The sequence below is a fragment of the Chanos chanos genome, chromosome 6 (genome assembly GCF_902362185.1).
Source record: "Chanos chanos chromosome 6, fChaCha1.1, whole genome shotgun sequence".
In the NCBI taxonomy this organism is placed as follows: domain Eukaryota; kingdom Metazoa; phylum Chordata; class Actinopteri; order Gonorynchiformes; family Chanidae; genus Chanos; species Chanos chanos.
The window spans coordinates 40,591,900-40,608,159 of record NC_044500.1 but is presented as its reverse complement, the minus strand read 5'-3'; the positions used below and the strand labels follow the sequence as shown (position 1 = coordinate 40,608,159).

Here is a 16,260-nt window from a genome sequence, read left to right as displayed (position 1 = left end):
ATGAGCACTGACGCGGAGATGGAGGCATTTGGCCCGGCGGCCATTTACCTCCGGAAGCCAGAAAAGGAGAGGATTGAGGCTCAGAACAAACCCTTTGATGCCAAAACAGCATATTTTGTGGCTGAAAAGGAGGAGATGTATCTAAAAGGAGTTCTCAAGAGTAGAGAGGGTGGCAAAGCCACTGTTGAAACTTTGTGTGGGAAAGTGAGTAAAGATCACTGTTACGTTGCAAAGATCATTGTTACGTTGTCCTCACATGCTTATTTTCATTTCAACATTTTTTTCTTCCCTATTCAGACCCTCACTGTAAAAGAAGATGAAATCTACCCTATGAATCCTCCAAAGTTTGATAAGATTGAGGACATGGCCATGATGACCCACCTCAATGAACCTGCTGTGCTGTATAACCTCAAAGAGCGTTATGCTGCATGGATGATCTATGTAGGCATTCAGTAATTGAAGAAGTTGGAACCTGTATACTGCTTTTGAACATGTGTCAGAGTGATTAAAACAATTTTGTGGTCGTGCACACTTTCAGACATACTCTGGGCTCTTCTGTGTCACTGTGAATCCTTACAAGTGGCTCCCAGTGTATGATGCAGTTGTTGTATCTGCATACAGAGGCAAAAAGAGGATTGAGGCCCCACCCCACATCTTCTCCATCTCTGACAATGCCTATCAGTTCATGCTCACAGGTAAGAAACGAACAAAACACATTACAAAACTGCAATATTGTAAAAAGTATCTGTAATTAAGTATGCAGACACTCAATAAAGATAAAATGTCATTCTGTGGACTGCACAGAAACCAACAAATTTGTGTGCATGAATATATTTTTTTTTTCAGATCGTGAGAATCAGTCAATCCTGATTACGTGAGTTAATGTCTTAACCTGAACATTTTGTATATCATAAGACAAATGAAAGGAAAATGTGTTATGCAATTAGGGACGCTCTTTTGCATAAAACACTGATTGAAATATTACGTGAAAAGAATTTTGGACCTCTTTCACCCCTAGTGGAGAATCCGGTGCAGGAAAGACTGTGAACACCAAACGCGTCATCCAGTATTTTGCAACAATTGCAGTGTCTGGACAGAAAAAGGCAGAGTCTGTCCCAGGAAAAATGCAGGTAAGTGAATTTAGGTCTAAATGAATATTTGATAGGATAAGTGGGCACCAAAGCTTAAGAAATTTCATTTCTGATCTGTAGGGGTCGCTGGAGGATCAAATCATTGCAGCCAATCCTCTGCTGGAAGCTTATGGTAATGCCAAGACTGTGAGGAATGATAACTCTTCTCGTTTTGTAAGTAACAATATAGAGCACATATTCAAATTGGTAAAAAAAAAAAAAAAAGTTCACCACCATTCTGAAATTGAATTGAATGTCACTCTCCCAGGGGAAATTCATCAGAATCCACTTTGGATCTACTGGCAAACTGGCCTCAGCTGACATTGAGACATGTAAGTGTAGATCTTAAAATAACTTACAATTTAGAGTCTCTGTGATGGCACACACAGTGAGCAGGGAATTTAACCTCTGCATTTAACCCATTCTATACACACACCGGTAGGGAGCACACACGCATACCAGGAGCAGGAGCAGTGGGGGCTTGAGTGCCAGTGTGCAGTGGGCAGCTGGGGGCACTTCTGCCATTGATGTTGTTGGAGGGGAAAGTGCTGTTCACCCACTCCCCACACCTGCATTTTTCCTGTCGGTCCCAGGGACTGAACCAGTGACCCTATGGTCGCAAGCCCGCTTCTCTAACCATTAGGGCTACATTTGGCAAATGGTTTGACAACTGGCAGTTTGATACTGGTATAAAATGTGTATTCAGATTAAAATCTGCTCTCTAGATCTCCTGGAGAAGTCAAGAGTAACATTCCAGCTGTCTGCTGAGAGGAGCTACCACATCTTCTACCAACTCATGACTGGCCACAAGCCTGAGCTGATTGGTATGACATGTTCAAGAATAAGAGTTATGCTACTATGTGTTACTTATACCTGGCTGACAACAACATTAAAAATTGTTTCTTTTTGCAGAGGGATTACTCATCACAACCAATCCATATGATTTCCCGATGATTAGTCAAGGTGAAATCACAGTGAAAAGTATCAATGATGTGGAAGAGTTCATCGCTACAGATGTAAGTGGATTCATTTCTCCTTTTAATGAACAATATCTAAAAAAATCTGCCTCTAAATGATTTAACCCTCTATGGGACTTATAAAGGATATTAATTGAAAAAAAATCAAAGACCTTTAATTTTAAGTGTATTTAGGCATAAAATAAATTTCCTGTGCTCACTTTCCCAAAATGACCTTTGACCTTTTTTGGGGGGTGCTGTCATTTATAAATGACTACGTCCCATTAGGGTATATATTTTTTCATGTTTTCCCAATGTAAAAAGCAATTCATTAATGAACAATGGCATAATTATCCATGAACATATTTTATTAAGAAATCAATTCATTCATTTTATTTCAGGATCTTTCTGACAAAACAAAAATGATAAAGATAAAAATCTGTGAATCATTAATTTTGTGTATATACAATGACAATTCACGTAACAAAACATAAGCTGAATCTCCTCAGTGGATATGTTAGAAATGTCCCCTGCTGATATGCATCCATCTGTCACTCATGAAACTCAACCAGGCAGTTCTTTTTTGGTGTGAAGCACAGGTGTACATCACATTTCCTGCACTTCACTCGTGTTTGGCCAGTGCAGTTGTCATTTTTACATCGGCCTTGCTTTTCAGTGTAGTAAGGCCAGTGGGTAATGCCATCCTTCCTGATCTCTGGATGTAGGAGTGACTCTCTATTCCTTTTTTGCTGCTTTGGGAGAGAATCTTCATGGCTTGGCCGCCCACGTTTGACTTTGCCTGTGCCTTCTGAGCAGAGAACATCTGCAATGGCTGCCTTGAACTCTCAGAGGCTGAGTTCCCCTTTGTGTGATCTATCACACGTCTCACTATCTCTGCTGTACAGTAGCCATGCATTTACACAAATCATGTCCAAAACATGGAAGAAGATCCGAATGTACCACTTGCGTGACCTGATCTTTGTACGATAGAGTGCAATTAGTGAGTCCATCAGATCAACACCTCCCATATACTTATTGTAGATTGAGACAGAAGCGGGGCATGTCACATTGATTGTTTCATTTTTCTTTTTGTCCCATCTTTGAACCAAGGAAACTGGGTAAGCACCAGTGTAAGTGCTGAGAAGTGTGACAAGTCTTGCCATTTGCTGGCAATTATCTGCACACCTTCACTTGTAGCAATCTTCTCATCAAATGAGCCCCTTCCCAATTTTTTCATTTCCATGTCTGATTTCAAGGAACATCCCTTTAACCTGTTGGTTCTGACTGTGCCAAGGCAGCGGATGCCTCTCTTTTCCATTTCAATTTCAAGGCCTATGCTAGTAAACCAGTTGTTATGATATAACTTGAAATTCTGGAATGGAGGTACTATGGATGCGACACGCAGGACTATATTGCTGCTTGCACCCAGGTCAGGCATCCCTCTGACTGGCTCAATTTTGCTGACATGGAACTCAAAATTGTATGCAATGCCCTTTGAGTCACAAAGCAAATACACTTTGTATCCCCATTTATGGGGCTTGCTAGGGTTGTACTGTTTCAGGTGACTCTTCCCTTTATGTGGGATGATTTGCTCATCAATGCTCAGGTGCTCATTCATTGGGATGCTTCTCATTTTCTCAACCGTATAGTTGAGAAAAGGTCTGAGCTTAAAGAGTGGGTCACGGCCTGAATCAGCAGTACTGCAGTTCAAGGTGTTGTCATTGAAATGCAGGTTTGCTTTGATTTGCTCCCATCTTCTCATTGGCATCACATCAGCTATTTTATCAATACGTGAGCGTGCCTGCCAGCACATGCGTGTTGCTGGTACAGCATATATTGACATCTGGAAGGCAGAGCCAATGAACTGCTCCATTTCCTTCTCTGTACAATTCAGGGGTAGATTAACATATTTTTGCACAGAATAAAGGTTGGTCTGATGTAAGATGTGTTTGAGACACTCAGAGGAGAACATCTGCCTAAAGTAATAGGTTGGGGAATGCACCCTTTCTGCTGTAGCCAGACACATCTTCCAGTCAGGGATCGGGTAATGGACACGGACTCCTGACTTCCACAACAACCTACGACCTGTCCCTGGCTGAGGATTCTCCTCACTGCCTGGTTCCTCATTCTCCTCATTCCCTTCCTCACTGCCATCACTCTCACTGGCGCTGTCTACCTGATGCTCATTATCCCTGTCTTCCACTCTTACAACTACCTTGTCCTCATCGCTACTGCTCTCACTGTCCTCACAGCCCTCAGGAATAGACATAGCTTTGCCTTTCACCCTGCCATAAAACTTACAAACATCAACCTAAGAAAGATATGTGTAAATTATCCGAGCCTCTATATCATTACAATAGAAGAATAGATGGAGTCATTATGGAAATTTCTATCCCTTAATAGGACTTTGTCAGTTATACATGACGTGGAGTTTTTAAAGGTTTTTAAAGACTAATTTTTAGAAATCTTCATATGAAATGACTAAAAGTGTTAGAAAACAGTTTGGGCTATCTAGTAATATTTTTTTGGTAAATGATTTTTATATCTTTTATTGTTTAAAATGAACTTACCATCATGCTACTCATGCATGTGACTCAGCATGTGCTCTTGTCTCCTTCACTTCCTTGTAGCAACAAATGTTACAAACATATTAAATAAACTTTGATTTTATTGGTTAGAGGGAATGTCAAGGGACATGTTTTTGGGATAATTTCATTGGTGAAGAGTTTGTGTTATTTTTTTAGTGTCATGTATAAATGACGAACTCCCATAGAGGGAGGATCATACTCATATACAATATGACAAAATTTTTCAGTATTTCAGTGGTTGAGGTCGTCAGTAGGCAGATCACAGGGAATGTGTGATACATTTGTTTTTAATCCAAGTTAAAGCCTCTTTTGACCACAATCCACTGTATTTTAACTTTACCTATTACTCTTTTTTAACTTTGGGATTTTTTTTTAGGTTTTTCAACTCTTAAAGTTTTTTTTTTAGATTTTAGATTGACTTTTGTGACAGCGGACAAGTCAATCATTTTAAAGAAGGAATGTTTCATCATGGAATGTGTTTCCATTTCTTTTACATGTTGATCATTTTTCCATGAACAACAGACTGCCATAGACATCTTGGGCTTCAACGCTGATGAAAAGCAGGGCATCTACAAGCTGACTGGTGCTGTGATGCATCATGGGAACATGAAGTTTAAACAGAAGCAGAGAGAGGAGCAGGCTGAGCCTGATGGCACTGAGGGTGACTATTTGTGCTCATTTTATCATTTATTTTAAATTGATTTAATGGCAATATAATAGCATACATTCAGTATGACGTCTTGAATTTCACATATTCAAGAGCATGTACATAATTTATCTTCAGTGGCTGATAAAATCGCCTACCTCATGGGCCTGAATTCAGCTGATATGCTGAAAGCTCTGTGCTACCCCAGAGTGAAGGTTGGAAATGAGTTTGTGACCAAGGGACAGACTGTACCACAGGTGAGAGAGGACAGCATGGACAATCATACCTGGAGTTGTTTTCAAAACTGAGTATAGTATTGCTGCTGAAGACGTGATGAGACAAAAAAGCATTACATCTCAGTAATATACTCATACTTAGGTGCACAATGCTGTCATGGCCCTTTGCAAGTCTGTTTATGAAAAGATGTTCTTGTGGATGGTCGTCCGTATCAATGAGATGCTGGACACAAAACAGCCAAGACAGTTCTTCATTGGCGTGCTGGACATTGCTGGATTTGAAATCTTTGATGTAAGCATTGAATGCAAGCACATAAAATTTTCCAAATGCTATAAAGCTCTAGGAGATGAAATAAAATAGACAAATAATGTGCGAAGGTCTTACCTCTAGAATAATAAAAAAAAAATCTGACCCTGCTTCTTCTTAAACATCAGTTCAACAGCTTGGAACAGCTGTGTATCAACTTCACCAATGAGAAACTGCAACAGTTCTTCAACCATCACATGTTTGTGCTGGAGCAAGAGGAGTACAAAAAGGAAGGCATTGAGTGGGAATTCATTGACTTTGGTATGGACTTGGCTGCCTGCATTGAGCTTATTGAGAAGGTTAGCAGAGTGATAAGACATCATGTCCATTTACATTTACAGCACTCACATCTCTGCATCAAAGACATTACACCATTATTTGTATTTTCTATAGCCAATGGGCATCTTCTCCATCCTTGAAGAGGAGTGTATGTTCCCCAAGGCCTCAGACACAACCTTCAAAAACAAGCTGTACGACCAGCATCTTGGCAAATCTGCATGTTTCCAGAAGCCCAAACCTGCCAAAGGCAAGCCAGAGGCCCACTTCTCCCTGGTGCACTATGCCGGCACTGTTGACTACAATATCATTGGCTGGCTGGACAAGAACAAGGACCCCTTGAATGACTCCGTAGTACAGCTGTATCAGAAATCTGGAATGAAACTCCTGGCTTTCCTGTATGCATCTCATGCCGGTGCTGAGGGTAGGCTAAAAACTGTTAACCCCTTTGATAAGTGTGTTATTGTTTCAAAGATTCTTAATAACTGAATAAATAACAAGGAATTATTTGCCAATAGAGGGCGGAGGTGGTGGCGGCAAGAAAGGTGGCAAGAAGAAGGGTGGCTCTTTCCAGACAGTGTCTGCACTGTTCAGGGTGAGAATATTTTGATTAAGATTGAGATGAAGATCGTCAATGTCACTCGATTAAGAAAAGAAAAAGAGGGAAGAAATAATCAACAAATCTTATTCTATGGTTTCACAGGAGAACTTGGGCAAGTTGATGACCAATCTGAGGAGCACTCATCCTCACTTTGTGCGCTGCCTGATTCCTAATGAGTCCAAGACTCCAGGTGAGTAGTGACCATAATTAAATTATAAACAGAGTGGAAATGATCAAAACAGTTCAATAAAAGAGAAAAATAGATAACCGAATGTATGAACTGAGGGGAAAATGTTTTCATAATCACTTATCATTCTTTTAAAAATATCTCTAAAATCATAACTAGTGAGGCAAAGGAAGTAGCCACACATTATTTGCAAGTATTTTCTGCCCTTCTCCAGGTCTTATGGAGAACTTCTTGGTTATCCACCAGCTGAGGTGTAATGGTGTGCTGGAGGGTATCCGCATCTGTAGAAAGGGATTCCCCAGCAGAATCCTCTATGGTGACTTCAAACAGAGGTACATTTACCATTTTTAGTGTTCCAGAACCAGATCATGTCTTTACAGCATGGAACACATAATGCTCTTCGAGCGTTCTTGCTGAATTAAGTGGCTGTGTTTGTGGAAGAAATTTTAAGATATATATATGTATATATATATATATATATATATATATATATATATATATATAGATATATATATATATATATATATATATATATACAGTGTAGTAAAGATGATAACAGTATCTTTTATTTTGCAATTTAGATATAAAGTCTTGAATGCCAGTGTCATCCCTGAGGGACAATTCATTGACAACAAGAAAGCCTCAGAGAAACTCTTGGGCTCCATTGATGTTGATCACACTCAGTACAAGTTTGGACACACAAAGGTAAAGACAGTCAAATTACATGATAAACATGTAACTCTACTAGGTATCTACTGTGTATTGTGCTGTACAATACTGTATTGATCAGCATCAAGGGATCTGTGGTGTTCCCCACCACAGCAGCCAAAAACCTGGGCGTAACCCTCGACAACCAGCTGACCTACTCCGGTCACATCGTGGCAGTCACTCGATCCTGCAGATTCTCCCTATACAATATCAGGAGAATCCGCCCCTTCCTCACACAACAGGCGACCCAGCTCCTGGTCCAAGCGCTTGTCATCTCCCGCTTGGACTACTGCAACGCTTTACTGGCTGGCTTACCGACCTGCGCCATCAGGCCGCTCCAGCTCGTGCAGAACGCCGCTGCACGCCTGGTATTCAACCTCCCTAAGCACTCTCATGTCACTCCACTGCTTACTGCGCTCCACTGGCTTCCGGTAGCTGCCCGCATCCAATTCAAGACACTGGTACTGGCCTACCAGGCCATGAGAGGCTCCGCCCCATCATACCTTCAGTCCCTAATAATTCCATATACCCCTACTAGAACCCTCTGCTCTATGACCTCTGGTCAGCTGACGGTCCCCTCACTTCGGGAACCCGGCGGCCACTCCTCCCGACCATGCCTCTTCTCCGCCATTGCCCCGCGGTGGTGGAACGACCTCCCTCATACAGTTAGGACTGCGGAATCCCTTACCATCTTCCGCAAGAAACTGAAAACCCACCTCTTCAGAACCCGTCTATCCCCCAATGCCTAACCTCCTTTCCTTAAAAAAAAAAACCTTGTCTTGTTTCTGTGTTTGTCAAAGAATTCCAAGGGCGCAATACGAAGGAGTAAATTGACGCTCAGTCTTATTGCGATGTCTGCTTATGAGGTATTAGGAATCCGACCGATGCACTGATTATAAGTCACTTTGGCTAAAAGCGTCTGCCAAATGCTAAATTGTAATTGTATTGAGACAGCTAGTGTTTCAGGGATATAGGCTGGCATGGATTCTCATGTCTCTCATGTACATTTAAAAGGAAATAGCATAAGAGAGTCTGCAGCTTGGATTACATCATGCAGAGGGCTGTTAAAGAGCCTCTGAGCAGGAAAAGTAACCTCATAGTGGAGACTACTCAGCCTTTGTAAAGAGTGTGTCATTTGTCTATCACTGAAGACCTTCACTGACACTGAAATTGAACATCTTTTAAATTCCAGGGGCAGCCATGAGAAATTAAGCTACCTGTGTGTTGACAGTCTCTCTCTCTTTAAAGGTATTCTTCAAAGCTGGTCTGCTTGGTACCCTGGAGGAAATGCGAGATGAAAAACTGGCTGAGCTGGTTACCATGACTCAGGCTCTCTGTCGTGGATTCCTTATGAGAAGAGAATTTGTCAAAATGATGGAGAGGAGGTACAATGGTTCCATGTTTAAATGTTTGAGACATATAATACAAGGTCTCTCACAAATACTTTACATGACCTTGATGTCAATTTTCACAGAGAGTCCATTTACACTATCCAATACAACATCCGCTCATTCATGAATGTGAAACATTGGCCATGGATGAAGCTGTACTTTAAGATCAAGCCTCTTCTGAAGAGTGCTGAGACTGAGAAGGAAATGGCAGCAATGAAGGAGAACTATGAGAAGATGAAGGTGGATCTGGAAAAAGCACTGGCCAAGAAGAAGGAGCTTGAAGAGAAGATGGTGTCACTTCTGCAAGAGAAAAATGATCTGCAGTTACAAGTGGCAGCTGTGCGTAATCAAAGAAAATTTTGAACGAAAATGATCTGCGGTCTGTTAAATACCCAATATAAGCTCTCACTTAATATGAAGGGATTGCTATCAAGTTTAGATTTGTGAATTTATATCCTGTTTCCATTCAGGAAGTCGAGAACCTTTCTGATGCTGAGGAGAGATGTGAGGGGCTCATCAAAGCTAAAATTCAACTGGAGGCAAAACTCAAAGAGACTACAGAGAGACTGGAGGATGAGGAGGAAATCAATGCAGAATTAACTGCCAAGAAGAGGAAACTGGAGGATGAGTGTTCCGAGCTGAAGAAAGACATTGATGACCTTGAGCTTACCTTGGCTAAAGTGGAGAAGGAGAAACATGCCACAGAGAACAAGGTAAGCATTACATAAAAAAATATTACTTTTTAAAAATGTAGAAGTTTTAAAAGGTGCAAATGACTAAGAAAACACTTTCTTACAGGTGAAAAACTTGACCGAGGAAATGGCCTCTCAGGATGAGAGCATTGCTAAGTTAACCAAGGAGAAGAAAGCCCTCCAAGAGGCACACCAGCAGACTCTTGATGATCTTCAGGCAGAGGAGGACAAAGTCAATACTCTGACTAAATCAAAGACCAAACTTGAACAACAAGTGGATGATGTGAGTTCCCTCCCTCAAATCCATATACACTAATGCATCTGTTGATGATACTGATTTAACAATAACAGACACAGAATTTGATGGAGGTTCATTTATATGAGGCTACCAAGCTTTAAGGTAAAGTGCTGTGTCGAAAACAATTGCCACCATAAGTGTTCAGCCGTTTGCCTGAACACTCAAAGCAATTATCCACTGAAACAGCTTGAAGGCTCTCTGGAGCAAGAGAAGAAGCTCCGCATGGACCTTGAGAGAGCCAAGAGGAAGCTTGAGGGTGATCTGAAATTGGCACAGGAGTCCATAATGGACCTGGAGAATGACAAGCAACAGTCAGAAGAGAAGATCAAGAAGTAAGTATTAGTCACATTGAAGACAAACTGTAAAGTATGTGTATATAATCATCATATTGATCATGTATCAATCATCAGAATGAGCTAATATGTAAATTCCCTTAAACAAACAGGAAGGACTTTGAGATAAGTCAACTACTGAGCAAGATTGAGGATGAACAGTCTCTAGGTGCTCAGCTTCAGAAGAAAATCAAGGAACTCCAGGTGAAGTTTGGATCCAATCATTTCAAAAGAAACACTTGCTGTGCAGATTGAATTGTAGATGGGAAATGAGAAACTGAACTTCTGTCCACCACAGGCTCGTATTGAGGAGCTGGAAGAGGAAATCGAGGCTGAGCGTGCTGCGCGGGCTAAGGTTGAGAAGCAGAGAGCTGATCTCTCCAGGGAACTTGAGGAGATCAGTGAGAGGCTTGAAGAAGCTGGCGGTGCCACTGCTGCTCAGATTGAGATGAACAAGAAGCGCGAGGCCGAGTTCCAGAAACTGCGACGTGATCTTGAAGAGTCCACCCTGCAGCACGAAGCCACTGCTGCTGCTCTTCGTAAAAAGCAGGCAGACAGCGTGGCAGAACTTGGAGAGCAGATTGACAACCTCCAGCGTGTCAAGCAGAAGCTGGAGAAGGAGAAAAGTGAATACAAGATGGAGATAGATGACCTGACTAGCAACATGGAGGCTGTTGCCAAATCAAAGGTATTTGTACAGATTTCAAAATAAAACCACAGACCTTCACACTGGAAACAAGAAATGTACAGCTTATTATTTTTATGCTTTTCTTTATTAGGCAAATTTAGAGAAGATGTGCCGTACCCTTGAGGACCAACTTAGTGAGCTAAAGAGCAAGAGTGATGAGTATGTTCGCCAACTCAATGACATATCTGCACAAAGAGCGAGACTACAGACAGAGAATGGTGAGTGTTTACAGCTACTAAGATACAATTCCAGTTTTAAACTTAATTACAAACTAACATCTACTGTTTGTGGCCAATAAGGTGAATTTAGTCGCCAGCTGGAGGAGAAAGAGGCTCTTGTTTCCCAGCTGACCAGAGGCAAGCAAGCTTACACACAGCAGATTGAGGAGCTGAAGAGACAAATTGAAGAGGAAGTCAAGGTAAATACAATACTAAACTAGATAAGGTTTTATGAATCCCAAAATAATCTCACAATCAACACGTCAAGTAATTAATGAATCTCTTCTTTTTAAGGCCAAAAATGCCCTGGCTCATGCAGTTCAATCAGCACGCCATGACTGTGACCTCCTCCGAGAGCAGTTTGAGGAGGAGCAGGAGGCCAAAGCGGAGTTGCAGCGTGCAATGTCCAAGGCAAACAGTGAGGTGGCTCAGTGGAGAACAAAATACGAGACTGATGCCATCCAGCGTACTGAGGAGCTCGAGGAGGCAAAGTAAATGACAGACAGCTCTCAAACTGAAATTCATTGGCTGGTATTCACATAAGATTTTTAAACAATATTTTCTTCTCTCCAGAAAAAAGCTTGCTCAGCGTCTGCAGGATGCTGAGGAATCCATTGAGGCTGTTAACTCCAAGTGCGCCTCCCTGGAGAAGACCAAACAGAGACTGCACGGTGAAGTGGAGGATCTAATGATTGATGTGGAGAGGGCCAATGCACTGGCTGCCAACCTTGACAAGAAGCAGAGGAACTTCGACAAGGTGAAAAGAGGAAAACATAGTCAGACAAGACACTTTTTATGGTTCAAAAAATGCTTCAAGTACTTGGCAGTATTATTGATGAGATGGGCTGATCACAACAGGTTCTGGCAGAATGGAAGCAGAAGTATGAGGAAGGCCAGGCAGAGCTGGAGGGTGCCCAGAAAGAGGCTCGCTCTCTCAGCACAGAGCTCTTTAAGATGAAGAACTCATATGAAGAAGCTCTAGACCAGCTGGAGACCCTGAAGAGGGAGAACAAGAACCTGCAGCGTATGCTATTCAGAATTCATTATTCATGAGCAATTTTTTGCACTAGACATTTGACATACACTCATTACTGACTCTATTATTGCTACAGAGGAGATCTCCGACCTGACTGAGCAGATCGGCGAGACTGGAAAGACTATTCATGAACTGGAGAAGGCAAAGAAGACAGTGGAGACTGAGAAAACAGAAATTCAGAGTGCCCTTGAGGAAGCTGAGGTGATGTAGACTCAGAGTTTCTTACATTGGTTTGGTATTCAAGCCAACTGTTTATGTGAAATTTGAAGATAATTACAGCTCAAAATGTTGCAATGCAATTCTCTTTCCTCAGGGTACACTTGAACATGAGGAGTCCAAGATACTTCGTGTCCAGCTTGAGCTCAACCAAGTGAAGGGTGAGATTGACAGGAAACTTGCTGAGAAAGATGAGGAGATTGAACAGATCAAGAGGAACAGTCAGAGGTTGATTGAATCCATGCAGACCACATTAGACTCAGAGGTCAGGAGCAGAAACGATGCCCTGAGAGTTAAGAAGAAAATGGAGGGTGACCTGAATGAGATGGAGATTCAGTTGAGCCATGCCAATCGCCAGGCTGCTGAGGCCCAGAAACAGCTGAGGAATGTCCAAGGGCAGCTCAAGGTATATACTCTGTAAAATCTCAGCCCATTTAGGAAAGACACTGTTTTAAGGATTCAGAATTTCCAATGCTAACCTGCTCTGATTGTAGGATGCCCAACTTCACCTTGATGATGCCCTCAGGGGACAAGAAGATATGAAGGAGCAGGTTGCCATGGTGGAGCGCAGAAACACACTGATGCAAGCAGAAATTGAGGAGCTTAGGGTTGCTCTTGAACAGACTGATAGAGGCCGCAAAGTGGCTGAGCAGGAACTGGTTGACACTAGTGAGCGTGTAGGATTGTTGCACTCCCAGGTATATCACCGTGTTTAAAATATACATTTTTTGTTATCTTAATATTGTATAAAGCATGCAACATTAGAGGAAAATTTGACTGATTTTTTGAGAACTGCAGCAAAACTTATTAATCACATTAATATATTTGTCTAGAACACCAGCCTTATGAATACCAAGAAGAAGCTTGAGGCTGACCTCGTCCAGATTCAAAGTGAGGTGGACGACACCATCCAGGAAGCAAGAAATGCAGAGGAAAAGGCCAAGAAAGCTATTACTGATGTCAGTAAAACCGTAAAACCTCCCTCTTGATTATTTGGGCTCTTCAAAATTGTAAAACTTTCGTTTTTTTTAATTACAGAAATTACATCACAAGATAATAATTTATACATCTAATGATGAATAAGTAATATTTCATATATTTAGTGGGCTCTGTATTAATATTTGTATGTATTTAACCATGTTGAATGTATTCTGAATTCATAAATAATATCACTAGATACATAGATGAACTGAGGGCTTTTTTTTTCATCTGTCACTTCAAAAATGCAGGCTGCCATGATGGCAGAGGAGCTGAAGAAGGAGCAGGACACCAGTGCTCACCTGGACAGAATGAAGAAGAACCTTGAGGTAACAGTCAAAGACCTGCAGCACCGTCTGGATGAGGCTGAGAGCCTGGCCATGAAGGGTGGAAAGAAACAGCTTCAGAAACTTGAGGCCAGGGTATGAGGCACTGTTTAATCCGCAAATATGATCTATCTAGGTGTAAGTACTTGTACTGTGATTGAGAATGTCATCACTCTTATGAAGGTGCGTGAGCTGGAAACTGAAGTTGAAGCTGAACAGAAACGTGGAGCTGATGCTGTTAAAGGTGTCCGCAAATACGAGAGGAGAGTGAAGGAACTCACCTACCAGGTATCTTATTAATATTACGTCAATTACAAAATCCCAAATGGCACCTACTCAGAGTGAAACAAAGTGTAAAATCAGAATTGTGAGTCTGTGTTTTTAAATGATATTTTTTCGATACTTCACAGACTGAGGAAGACAAGAAAAATATTACCAGACTGCAGGATCTGGTTGATAAACTGCAGCTGAAAGTGAAGGCTTACAAGAGGCAGGCTGAGGAAGCTGTAAGTGCAATATAACAATTATTTCCAATGTAGAAAAAGCATACTGAATAATTGTCCTACCTTTTTACAAGCAAAATGTCTTATTTTCCTACAGGAGGAACAGGCCAACACTCACCTGTCCAGGTACAGGAAAGTTCAGCATGAGCTGGAGGAAGCTCAAGAGCGTGCTGACATCGCTGAGTCTCAGGTCAACAAACTGAGAGCCAAGAGCCGTGATGCTGGAAAGGTATGCTGGGATAACTTAACACTGACATGCCTTGTGTAATAGATTACTATCTTTAATAAGGTCTAATAACTTTACTACCTACAGAATATAAAGTGACAGAAAATTGTCTTGTGTTCTGTTTCACTTTATCTCTAGAGCAAAGGTGAAGAATGAAGTTTATGATACACAACAACAAGCACACATACAATATGAGTGACTTGTGAAATGTCATGAAACAAGCTTTTAATAAAATATTCATTTTATTCAATGAATTTGTGTTGTTCCTTCTTAATGAACTGCAGAAGCTGAACAAAAATGGTACCTTACAATTGCCCAGACTTAATCATATATACTCGACTAAATCGAGATGTCAAACACAGAGGAACACCAAAAGTCACTATGTGTTACAGTATTAAATATTTAAATATATGTCAGTGTCAGCAGAGTGACAATTTTGAGATATTTCATTTGCTCAGATTTGCTTGCCAAAAACAGAGCTGCACTCTCAGCTAAAGACAAGATGGGAGGCTAAAATGTTTGAAAGTCTGACCAGTTACCAGACCAGCTCCAAAATAAGCCCCAAAGGGGAGGGGGTCATTGATGCAAACTGACAACTTTCTCTCAAAGTAATTGATTGCAAAAAACACTGTCGACACTGGTATCAAGAGATTAATTTGATTATCAAAGATTATTAAAAAGAGACACTTCAGAGCTCTTCTTAGTAAAAAAAGACAAACAAAAACAAAAAACTGGAATTTAAGAACTGGAACAACACAGTCAAGTATTACATAAAATCAACAATATTAGATCAAATCAAATTAGCAATAGACATGTTCCAGAGAAGGTTGTTCATTTGCATCTTGGATTTACATCTTGGTAACATGCATACACCAAAGTTAAATTAATGTGCACACCAGGGGAGGCTCGTCCATTGAGGAAAGGGATGACCATCCTCCCTTAAAGTTTCAGAGAAAAATAAACTCAAAGAGAAAAATAAATACAAAAAATCGAGATTACTAAACCAAATGGTAAGGTCAGTGTGTTCAACACCACATGGTATGAGAAAACTTTTAAACAACAGCATGCAGCAATTTACCACATTTTTGGTATATTTTTATTTGCAACTAGTTTTGGTGTCTTAAAATTCATCTTAAAATTCATTTTTATCGTGTATGGTCACGTAAAGGACAGAACACAACTGTCATTCCTACTAGCCGCCAAGGCTGTGCACTATGTAGTTCTGTGGTCAGACCACCCCTTCAAAATGTAAGAACAGCTTTCACAGCACAACCTTGCCCACTATATCCAACACCAGTTAGAATGTCAGCAAGCTTTTATCAGTGCTTACTGTGCTGTTGTTGTCTTTTGCATGTCTTTTAGATAGGTAGCTCACTAGTTTTAGACCAAAACTCCTTACTGCTGCTTTAAATGTGTCTGGGTTTTACATACCCATGTATGCCCTCATCGACACCACATCACCACCACCACCACCACCACCAAACTTCACCAAGTGCAGGAAGTTCCTTCCTCCTCTACTATTACAACCACCTGCCGCCGCTGGTGCACACGGAGTAAGAACCAGTGCTCAAAATCACGGTTTGATTCTGGATGCAGACTTAGATGATACACGAAAGTCTTATGCTTCTTATGTTTACTTAAATCGCTGTTTGTCCTCGTTGTGTCTGAATAAAAATAGCAATCAAACATCAGAGATCAACACATAATAGCACTCAGATGAA

At 41.1% G+C, this 16,260-nt stretch overlaps 1 protein-coding gene across 1 annotated transcript; it reads left to right on the top strand.

Moving 5' to 3' along the window:
- On the top strand, positions 1-14,581 carry LOC115815418 (myosin heavy chain, fast skeletal muscle-like). Its single transcript, XM_030778371.1, has 38 exons — positions 1-204; positions 298-441; positions 539-695; positions 847-874; positions 1,019-1,130; positions 1,212-1,304; positions 1,399-1,462; positions 1,856-1,954; positions 2,043-2,146; positions 5,197-5,335; positions 5,459-5,577; positions 5,699-5,848; positions 5,992-6,162; positions 6,257-6,563; positions 6,658-6,734; positions 6,843-6,930; positions 7,142-7,259; positions 7,509-7,632; positions 8,884-9,020; positions 9,110-9,365; positions 9,497-9,739; positions 9,825-10,001; positions 10,203-10,348; positions 10,462-10,552; positions 10,647-11,036; positions 11,128-11,254; positions 11,336-11,454; positions 11,549-11,745; positions 11,828-12,011; positions 12,113-12,278; positions 12,367-12,491; positions 12,604-12,912; positions 13,001-13,204; positions 13,340-13,465; positions 13,736-13,906; positions 13,994-14,098; positions 14,221-14,316; positions 14,411-14,581. The coding sequence occupies exons 1-38, from the start codon at positions 1-3 to the stop codon at positions 14,579-14,581; spliced, it is 5,838 nt and encodes a 1,945-aa protein (XP_030634231.1).
- Positions 14,582-16,260: the final 1,679 nt, after the last annotated feature.

Coding starts and splice junctions, on each gene's coding strand:
- LOC115815418 (XM_030778371.1), top strand. CDS start 1: ATGAGCACTGACGCGGAGATGGAGGCATTTGGCCCGGCGGCCATTTAC. Junction 6,564..6,657: donor ATCTCATGCCGGTGCTGAGG/GTAGGCTAAAAA, acceptor ATTTGCCAATAG/AGGGCGGAGGTGGTGGCGGC. Junction 11,255..11,335: donor GAGACTACAGACAGAGAATG/GTGAGTGTTTAC, acceptor GTGGCCAATAAG/GTGAATTTAGTCGCCAGCTG.